The sequence below is a fragment of the Sceloporus undulatus genome, chromosome 4 (genome assembly GCF_019175285.1).
Source record: "Sceloporus undulatus isolate JIND9_A2432 ecotype Alabama chromosome 4, SceUnd_v1.1, whole genome shotgun sequence".
Lineage (NCBI taxonomy): Eukaryota > Metazoa > Chordata > Lepidosauria > Squamata > Phrynosomatidae > Sceloporus > Sceloporus undulatus.
Window position 1 is genome coordinate 218,837,500 of NC_056525.1, and position 10,929 is coordinate 218,848,428.

General features: G+C 39.7%; 1 protein-coding gene across 1 annotated transcript in view; it reads left to right on the forward strand.

The window, feature by feature from the left end:
• Nucleotides 1–10,929, forward strand: part of LOC121929147 (neural-cadherin-like) — a 73,351-nt gene that overhangs the window by 5,262 nt on the left and 57,160 nt on the right. Inside the window, 3 exon segments of the mRNA XM_042464457.1 lie at nt 6,915–7,109; nt 7,929–8,154; nt 9,266–9,470. Of these exon segments, the coding sequence (XP_042320391.1) occupies nt 6,915–7,109; nt 7,929–8,154; nt 9,266–9,470 (626 nt within the window).

Genomic DNA, 10,929 nt, shown 5'->3' on the forward strand with positions numbered 1-10,929 from the left:
AATCAGTAAATAATTTGCAAAAAAAATATTGATGCTCCTTTGTTACCCTTCCAAAAAGTAATATGTCACCATACTTCAAATCAACAGTTGCCTGTGATTCAAGGAATAGAAAAACAGGCCCTGAGGGTTATACAGGGCTCCTCAAAGCTATTTTTCCATCTCCCTCCATTAACCTCCCTTTTATTGGCACACACACCTCCCGCCCTAAAACATGTCTTTAGAAACATGGAAAGGTTTGAAAGAAGTCCCTCCTGCACTTTGTTTTGGCAAGAACCAATAATAATCATAATTATATGTGGAGGAAATCTGCCTTACGCCAAACCAGACCATTGGACTAGCAGTTATCAAAGCTGATTCTGAAAATGAAAGACTTTGAAATAAGTTTTCATTTCTTTTAAACACAGGTAGGTGGGGAACAACTTCAAGAAAAGGAAATCTAACAACCAAACAAAGCATTTTTTAAAAATAATCTGGACAGAGAAACTTTGAAAATTTCCCCAGATTTGACCAGTCACCTTTATTAAGAAAATAATTATCTGCCTAGCATTGTCTTTCAGTCCATAATAACAATTGTAACAAGATTTCCTAGGTAGCCCTTAATGTTAGCACACAGAGTCATTCCAGGATCTTTCTCATCATGTGCTATCTAATCAGAGGCTCCATAGAATAACAGAGTTGGATGGGGCCTTGTGTGTCACTGAGTCCAATCTCCTGCTCAGTGTAGGACCTCCACCTAAGAGCATTCCCAATAGGTAGCTTTCCAGTCTTTTTGAGTCCAAAACTACAAAAGGAATTTTGATTAGCTCAGATTCAAGCCAAAGGTCAGAGATGCACGAAGCCCAAGATATCAGACAAGGTAACAAAGAGGCTTTGGATCTGTTGTCTACAACATCCTTGGCTGAGCTGCTGTTGCTGTTGTGTGCCTTCAAATTGTTCTGACTTACAGCAACCCTTAGGCAAACCTATTATGGGTTTTTCTCAGCAAGATTTGTTCAGAGGAGGTTTGCCATTCCCTTCCCATGAGGCTGAGAGCATGTGACTTGCCCAAGGTCACCCAGTGGGTTTCATGACTGAGCTGGGAATTGAACCCTGGCCTCCAGAGTCATAGTCAAACATTCAAACCACTTTGCTAAGCTGGTTCCCAAGCTGATTTACAGGCAGCAATAAATTAGCCCAGCTGGCCTTGTTAACGCAGCTCAGTTTACTTAAGGCAGAGAAGAACATCTCTGGTGTTTCTGTTCCCTGTGAATTAACTGGTGATACATGACATGAGTGAGTGCAGAGCCCCCATCTCCTTCTTCAAACCTGCAGGAGCTGCCTGGGATGGGCAGGCTCTGCTTCTTTCACAATAGGGCTACCAGCTTCCTCTGGCTCCGCTGGGTATTGTCATCCTGGCCTTATCCAAGGAGGCCTCCTCCAGGGAAGGCATGGAATTCATTGCCAGTCTTTGCCATGGGCTGGGAAGTAGCCACTAGTACCAACTTCTGGAACACCACTACCACCATAAACTTTGGTTACCCATCTAATTTTCCAATCGGAGGAACAAAGCATAGTGTTTCCCAAGTCTAGATCTATCCCTGCTCCATGAACCATTCCATAGAAAGCTCTATTCTAGGCAGGACCTATGTGTAGGTTTATCATAACCCTAATAAGTTCCATGTAAGTCATCTGAATTGTGTTAACATTATGAAGGTTACCGCTGTTTTAACTTGTGAAACCAATGGTACAATTGGTGTAGTGTTTTTTCATGTATCATTTTGAAAAAAAGCATTCTATTATGATTTTTACTGTGACCCTTTCAATCAAGCTGCTGCTTCCTGTGCCCAATAACGTATTGACAAGACAAATGCCTCAGGGTTAAAATCATTCCAGTGATCATGTAGGACAAGGTCATTGAGGCACTTCTTCTAGGGCAGCTGTTAAAAAATAAATGAAAATTTTAAATTGGCTAATGATCGCAAAATAAAGTGTGCTGGAAAATGCTTGTTTGAGTTCTGTAATTGCTTAATTTATCAAGGTACTGTCAAATTGCTAGCCTGGTTTTACAAAACCCGGTGAAAAAGTTAAGAAAGAAACTATTTGCAAATGCCCTGTGAAAATCTGATTGATGAAGACCTGGAAAAGTTTTTTTGGGGGAGGGGACTTCCAAGTTTGATTCCATTTATATTTTGTGTAAATTATATATTACTAATGGTCCCTTTTAATGTTTGTTATAGATGATAAAGGTGAGAATCATAGAACCATAAGGTGGGGAAAAGCCTCATAGGCCACTGAGTTCAACTCCTGCCCAATGCAGGACCTCCATCAGCTTTCCCATTCTCTTGATTTTTTTTCTCACTAACAGCTTGATTCAAAATCCCCATGGGAATATAAATGGGGCAGGAGCATGCCCTTGAACTGGAGTATTACTGACATAGTCGAGGCATGAGCCACTTAAATAGCTACAGCTCATTAGACAAAGCAGCATGTTCCTAGATTAGGGTTATTGTGTTGCTCTGTGTATGGAGAGAATTTTGTTGTAAAGAACTGTGGGAATAAGAAGCCTGCTGTCGCTGTGCATGGGCAAGAAACAATACAGTCACTGAAGGCCAAGCCAGATGTGAGGGCTTGTGAAGTGATCCTGTATGCCTTTTTAAAAATGTAAGAATTTGTTTGAGGCAGGGATGTTAGCAGGGTGGCAGCTTAATTATTTTTCTTGCCTAGGCTTCCTGAACAAACACACCTGTGTCTACCTCAACAGTGGTGTGAAGAATAAATATAACTATAATTTCACATGTTTGTTTCTTTATTTGAGTGGAGAGAAGGTGGTCTAAAAATTAAATAAATAAGATGTACATAATAAATAAATTTTGTTTAGATTTCACTCCACTGTGGAATTGCTCTGTGACTTGATAGCTATTATTTCCCCACCCTTGTGTGCCTTCAAGTTGTTTTAGGTTATGACAACTCATGCTTTTTGTGCGTTTTTTTTTTTTTTTGCAAGATTTGTTTAAAGGAGGTTTGTCATTGCCTCTCCTAGAGGCTGAGAGCATTTAACTTGCCCAAGGTCACCCAGCGGGTTTCATGGCTGAGCTGGGAATCGAACCCTGATCTCCAGAGTTGAAGTCCAATACTCAAACCTCCACACCATGCAGGCTCATGATAGCTGGTATAGTTTGTCCTTACTTTCCCTTTCTGCATCTCTCTTGTAGAGCTTTTGTGGTTAAAGAAAGTTCAGACTTGAAGGTCATCATGAATGTTTGGCAATGGGGATTTAATACTCCTCTCAGTGATTTGAACAATGCTGTCTGCATTTTATGTTTGTTTGAGAGAGTTTGTAGTTCTGTTATAACCCAGGTATTTCAAAATTATTTGGGAAACCGCACTCTCTGGGTTGCACACTTTCTACCACCCACCCTTTCAGGCCTGGCAATGAGATCTCCAAATACCCTCTATATTAATGGGTAAAAGATCTGTGCCCCTCCCTGTCCCCAGGAGTCTAATTTAGTATGTGGGAGAGCCAATTAGCAAAGGAAACAGATCATTACAAAACCCACTTCAAGCTTTGAATTAGTCTGAGTTTTTGAAAGACAGCAAAAACACCATCTCCTTTAATTCCCACCACTGCAGCTTCCCTGCTGGTCCTCATGGCTTTCCTATTCTTTTTGAGTAAATCCTCTCTTTGTTTGCTTTTCCTTGATCTTTCTGGGGCTCCTAGTGTCTGCCTTACTTGAGAAGTGAAGCTGTTCCTATGCTGAATGTTGTACCCTGCTGCAGTTTGATGGAAATGGGAAGGGGATTTATGAGAGTGAGAATCCATCCTTATTTTTTTTTTTTTTAAAAAAAAATACTATTATTGGCATGACAGCTTCATCAGCTTCTTTCTTTTACATCAAAAAGGGAAGCCAAGAAGAGCCAGAGATGCCAGCAGACTGGTCACCGACTGTCCTTAGTGTTCTGCATTTTTAAAAAATAAAACATTTATTTACTTATTATATGCCCAGTAACTGAGTTTGTTGCTCTCCATCAATGAAATAATTAAAATCATAATTCCAGAAGAATTTTTTTTTAGAAAATCAGAATACAATCGGAGGAGAGATCAAAAAACAATACTAATTTGACAGCAGCTGCATCATATGGCTGATCCCACATCTTCCTGATCTAAAAGCTACCAACCTGTAAAACTTAACTGCCATCAGGGCTCTGTAGAGATCTCAGGGGAACAGATATAAAAAACAAACAATGGGCCTAAACAGACAGGCCAAAATAAAGCTCCTTCAAGTCACTTTGGAGGTATGCTGTTTAAATGACACATGCATCTTAAGAGGCCAGAAACTGCACCAAAGCTGCACTGCAGTTCTTAGGGCTGGAGCGTGGCTTTGGTGTGGCTTCTGGCCTCTTAGGACGCATGCATCATTTAAACAGCACACCTCCAAAATGACCTGAAGCAGCTTTATTTTGGCCTGTCTGTTTGGGCCCAAAGACATCCATCAACCATCCAAAATAAACACCAGCCTCTCCTGAAAGAGTGAGCCAGTGTGGTGTATTGGTTTTCAGTGTTGGTCTATGACTCTGGAGACCTGGGTTTGACCATGTAAATCTGCTGAGTGACTTTGAGCCAGTCACACTCTCTCAGCCTCAGAGGATGTCAGTGGCAAAAACCCCTCTGAAAAGACATGCCAGAAAACATGTGATAGAGTTGTCTTAGGATTTCCATAAATTGGAACAACTTGAAATCTTACAAGAACAGCAACTCCTAACAGGACTCTTTGAAGAAGCTGTTGTCTACAAGGAGGATATCACTGATTAAAAAAGCCCTGCTTCTCAGCTTACGTTTGTGTGTTCATTATGACTGTTGATTTTTCTACCCATGCAAGAAGGCAGTTTAGAAAATTTACCAGTATGTAAAAGCTGTTCTTTACATTCATTTTTTCATTTCTTATTTTAAGATGAAGTAACTCTAGAAAGACTAAGGTTGCTTCACAAGCTATACATTTGTCCTTCTAAAATGTAAATTTGAATGCATCTACTCTGATTTAAGCAGACAATATGATTTCTACCAGTGTAACTTTTATACTGAAGAATCAGGCTGGCTTTGTGACTCTGAGATTGCATTGTGTTTGTGTGTGAGAGAGATTGATTAGTATTGACAAATACCCTGGCAGTAACATCAAACTGTTTGTGTCAATGGAACAAAACAACACATGACAATATTGATTCTGGATTTTGCATGCCTGGTTGTATGTGTGTTTTGGTTTGGTTTTTTTAATCAGACAGGAGGCAGCATTGAAAATCTACAGTAGCTGATGGAGTTTCTACTAAGGAACGTGCAGTTCTGTGTGTCTCAGTATCATGGAGATTTTCCTTTTTCAGCTGTCACCTGCCAGCTTTGTTCTGACTTGGATCTGCATCAGATTATGCACCTCTTTTCCTTTTCTTTCTTTCCTTTTCTGCATGCAGAGATTTGTGCTCATGTTTTCCAAGCACATATTTTGAAGATACTGTATATACTTTTTATGTCTATATATCTGAAATGTTCACTTTAACATTCTCCAGTTTTCAAAGCATTTCCCCAAAGGTATGTTTTTCAAATTAATTTTCAGGTGGTTTTTAATGTAATCTCATTGGAAGCTTGGAAGCATGCAGATTCCTGACTGCAAATTCCTTTGAATTTGATCCAAGAGTTGCAAATTCTGTAATCTTGCATTAAAAAGTGAACTTAATACATTTTCCACCCATCCACTTTACTTAGCCCTCTTTTTAGTTTCTTTCTTCCTTTCTTTTTCTGGTGTGTGTGTGAGTGTTTGCACACGCGCACAAATGCACACACATTCTTCTCTTGTCACATGAGAGCAATATAGCTACACCTGTCAACTTGCAATGAGAGCAATGGATATATACTTCTACTCCCAGCTTCTGCTAACCTAGCAGTTCAAAAGCATGTAAAAGTGCAAGTAGATAAATAGATACCATTTCAGTGGAAGGTAAAACATGACCACCAGAGTCATCTTCAGTCAATGTTGGCTGTTTGGCTTAGTAACAGAGATGAGCACCACCCCCTACAGTCAGTTACGAATTGACATTCATGTCAAGGGGAAATCTTTACCTTTGAAAATCACCCACTGCATTGCAAACCGGGAATCCTGCTTAGCACATTAGGTGTGGCTGGTGGAGAAAATATAAAGACCTGGTGCAGAGGGGTCAGGGTTGGAGAGAGCTGCATGTGATATCTTGCTGTGATATAACATTGTTGTGGTACATTTGCATCATCTGCAAGACTGACCCATCCACACTGTTACCATATACAGTACTTACACAAACCCTAAAAAAGCTTTATATTTATTATAAATGGGTGCATCTGCAAAAGGTATTTGTAACTGATGGAAGATTAGATGTCTTGTTTATAGCATGAACTTTTGGAGTAACTTAAAACAAAGTGTGAAAGCTGTCTATAATTACTGGTTCTCTGCAAACTCGTAAATCTTATGAAGTACACATGCATTGCAGCCATGATATTAAGCTTCTAGATCTCAGTTAGTTATGTGTAGAAATGCAGGGTTCTGAACTGCATGCAATAAACAAACAAAAACAATGTGGATATATTTTCAAACTACTTTTTGAAAAGTCTTTTTTAGTTGCATTTTGGAGCACAAGCCATAAGAAAATTTTGAAAGATGCATCAACATAAACTGAGGCTGTCTGTGATGTGTGACCATTAGTCGCTATGGATAACTGACCCTGTGGTCTAAATCCTGTTGTGAGACCTGACTAAAGAAAAATCAGAAGCTCGACAGACCACCCCTTTCTTAGCCAAAATCTTTTTCAAGCTCTGGTTGGAAAGTTAAAATCCCATTAGAGATTCTCAGATTCTTGATTTTTCCAAACTTCAGTCAATCTCTTTAAAGTCCATTTAACATTTTTTGTGTATGTTACAGAGAGTGACTGGTACATGTGTCGCGTGGTGGTCATTGCTGTTGAAGAGGAACCCATCTCTTGGGGAATGTATCCATACCCCTATTTGGCACGTGTTGATCCTGAAGCTCGAGCGGGCACTTTGGTCTATCAACTTGTTGCCCATTATAGCAATAATGAAAATTCCACTGCTGGGATATCATACGCCCTGATTGCAGGTAAGCGAATGCTTTCTTCTGCCTAAAGCATATTATTCCTGTTAACTTTGAAAAGTATTGCTGGGAGTTTATTTTAAAAGTCTTTGAAAACGTAGTGTGTGTGTGTGTGTGTGTGAAAGATAGAGAGAGAGAGAATATTTTCAGGCTTGGTTGGTTGAATCCAACTTGGTTGGTTGAATCTATGAGTATGAAGGGCCAGCTGTAATGGGAAAGACCTTTTTGAACTGCAGCTTCTAGTGTGGGGGCTTCTGGGAGTTGTAGTCAAAGAAAGCAACTTTTTCAACCTATTGTTGTAATAGACTTCAGGAATGTAAATTCAGATATCTGTCAATAATCTATATGTTATGTTTAATGCATAGGCCTGAATCCTATTGGGTAGTTCCAGGTAGAGCAAACCAATTGAATACGTGGTTAAGCAATAAGACATAGGTAAAAATCTATGGGTCCATAGTACTTTGGACTACCAATAGGATTCAGGTTATAGTGTGGAGTTTAGGATCTCTTTCTTTTTAATGTCCAGATGGTGCAGAAAATCCACCATCCCTGTTTTCTGTGATCCTCCAGATGATGTTGGACTACACTATCAGCAATCCTAAAGCCTAGCAAATGGAGATGGATTATGGGAACTGCAGTCCAGCGACATCTAGGTGGATGCATGTTCTCCATCTCTGCCCTATATTGTCTACTACAGTGTGAAAAAAATGATTAAATAAATGATAATAAAATGACAATGAGAAGGAAATTAGGTAGATAAAAGGTGAAGATAAAAATTTGTACATAATTTGTGTTTTCTTCTTTGATAATCTTTTCACTGACTAGGTGGTGAAGAACGTTTTGATATAGATACAGATGCAGGTGTCATATTGACCACTGGCTTGCCTTTAACTTTGAACCAGGAGTATGTGGTCACTGTGTTGGCCATTGATGAATACGGTAGCAAAAGTCCCTATGCTTTCATCTCCATCCTGGCTGGTTCCAGGCCTCCTCAGTTCACTAACATGTCCTACAGTGTGTTCATCCCAGAAAATACTCCAGCAGATGAAAGGTAAGTGGTGTCACTGAAAGGGATGAGGGAACCAATGTCCAGCACTCTAAAAGATTGTCCAAAGAAAGCATGCGTTCTAGGAGCAGAATATATTTTCAGTTTATATGTTAGTTAGTCTTGCACTTGTTACCCAAAAAGGTGGGGGGACTTGGAATCCCTACCGACAATAACAGCATCTCATTGATATTTGGGAGGAAATTATTAGCTCAAAAGGAGGCCAGTAAGTGGTTGGGTAATTTAAGGGATCTTTCCACATGTGTAAATTAGTACTAACTGCAGAGAGACTCTGGTTGCAGTAAATAAGAGTGTTTAATTTAGACATGTGCAAAAGTGCATGTAAACATACAATCTTCACCTTATCTTCACCTAAACAGTGACTGGGTTGAAGACTTAATTCAAGAGTTACTTTTAAATCTAAAAATAGTCATATAAATGACAAGCAAAGATGAAAAATCTGTAAAAAGACACTTGCAGAACTTGGATAGGTATTTTTTTGGACCCCAACTCCCAGAATTTTCTATTCAACATAGCTGCTGGCTGGTGTATTCTGGGAATAGTGGTGCAATAAGTAATTTTTACAAGCTTTGGAAGTTACAACAAGTGTAGTTCATTGAAAAGGTAACTTAGACCCAGTATAGATGGGCAGGGAGGCACCGTCCCTTTCTGCCCTGGATGAAGGCCACAGCAGACAAATGCTACGGCCTCCGTGAGGCCTAAAAAGAACCTGCTCCCGGTGCTGTTTGGACGCTACTGTGTGCGGACGTCATCGTTGCACGCCCCAAATGGATGGGGGTGAGCGATTATAGCACCCGGGCAGCATGGGGAGGGTTGTGAGCTTGGGGACGCTCAGCCCTCACCCTGCCCTAGACCGGCGTTTTTCACCTATCTGTACCGGGCCTTAGCTTGCATCTTCCATCTCTTGGAAAAAAAGGAAGAAAATCAATTATGGAATATTTTATTTTAGCATGATTCAGGAAAAATATGGACTAAAATAGTTTTTTCCTAATTTTTCTGTGGTTTTTTTTTTAATTTATATAGCGCTGTAGATTTGCACATCTGTATTCCGACCCCAAAATAATAAATGGATTTATGGGTTTTTTTTCCTTCTTAGAGTGGCTGTCATTGAAGCAGTTTCTTTCCAGAATCAGCCTATCTCTTATATGCTGCTGATGAATCCCAGTGGCCTGTTCAGCATGGACCAAGAGACCGGCGAGCTCAGTTTAACTCATATGGTGGATTTCGAGAGCGAGCATCACCTCTACCATTTTTTAGTGAAGGCTATGGAAACAGGAAGTTTGCTCAGCAGTGTAACTGAGGTAGAATCAGTTTTTAAACACTCAGTTATCATTTGCTGCAATATATTAACAGTTCACATATTAAGATGGTTGAATGGATCTTTTTTAAAAGCTAGCCCAGTAGGCTTTGTTGACAACCACACATTAAAAAAAACAACAGTTGAAATAACAATAAAAAGTAGAACGTTCCTTGTCATGGTACTGCAAAGTTCTGTTGCTTGTGCTATTCCCCTTAGGATTAAACCAGACACTGGCTGAAATCTATATTGGTGACCCATAGTCTAAATAACTAGCAGCAGAGTTAGTTCTATTTCCATTTTGCACTTCCTATATTGGATAGCAACATAGGCACAACAATTCAAGAAGGATATGGACAAGCTGGAATGTATTCAGAGGAGGGTAACCAAACTGGTAAAAGGTCTGGAGAATATGTCCTATGAGGAGCTGCTTAGGGAGCTGGGTATATTTAGGCTGGAGAAGAGGCGATTAAGAGGTGATATGATAGCCCTGTTTAAATATTTGAAGGGATGTCATATTGAGGATGGCACAATCTTGGTTTCTGTTGCTCCAGAGACTAGGACAGAGAGCAATGGATTCAAACTGTAGGGAAAGAGATTCCACCTAAGAGCTATTCAACAGCTATTCATATGCTGCCTCAGAATGGTAGAGTCTCCTTCTTTGGAGGTTTTTAAATAGGCTGGATCATGGTCACCTGTCGGGAATGCTTTAATTGTGGGTTAGACTGCATGGCCCTTAGGGTCTCTTTCAACTCTATGATTTCCATGAATCTATAGCACAAGAAATGTGAATGAAAATACAATACGCATGACTCAACTAGTAACATAATGCACCTTTGCACACTGAATGTCAGTGTGAAGCAGCATGTGCAATGTCTCTGCATGTGGAACTCTACATCTGCCAGCTTAATATGACTGTTGCTCATTGCCCACCAAAAAATCAAAACCAAACCAAGCAAAACAAAACAAAACCATTCATGCATATTGCCTGCATGTGACACTAGCAGGACACTAGCCATTGTGTTAAATCTGTAGCATGCAGCTGAACTTTACTTTCTTGTTTTAAAAAAATTGAAGTCTTATCATAGGTGCCAGATCCAGATAGAGCCCCACTAGATCTAAGCAGGAGCTTAGATTTTTCCATCAGTTTTGTGGAGTTTAGATTTGTTCCTGTCTTCCACACACACCAATGCAACATTTCCCTGTTTTAGTGGGAATAGAATTTAGATCAGGAGAGGCAGCTAGGGAGCAATCTTAGTACTACAGGAATAAGGACCTCACTTTTGCAGACCCAAAAGTCCCTGGAAGTTTCCTAAAGTACCCTGGGACCTCCCCCATCACATTTATGCTGTATGTTATTTTAATGTTGTAAACCACCTGGATTGGTTTGCCACAGGGCGGTATATAAATAAATTATTATTATTATTATTATTATTATTATTATTATTATTATTATTATTATT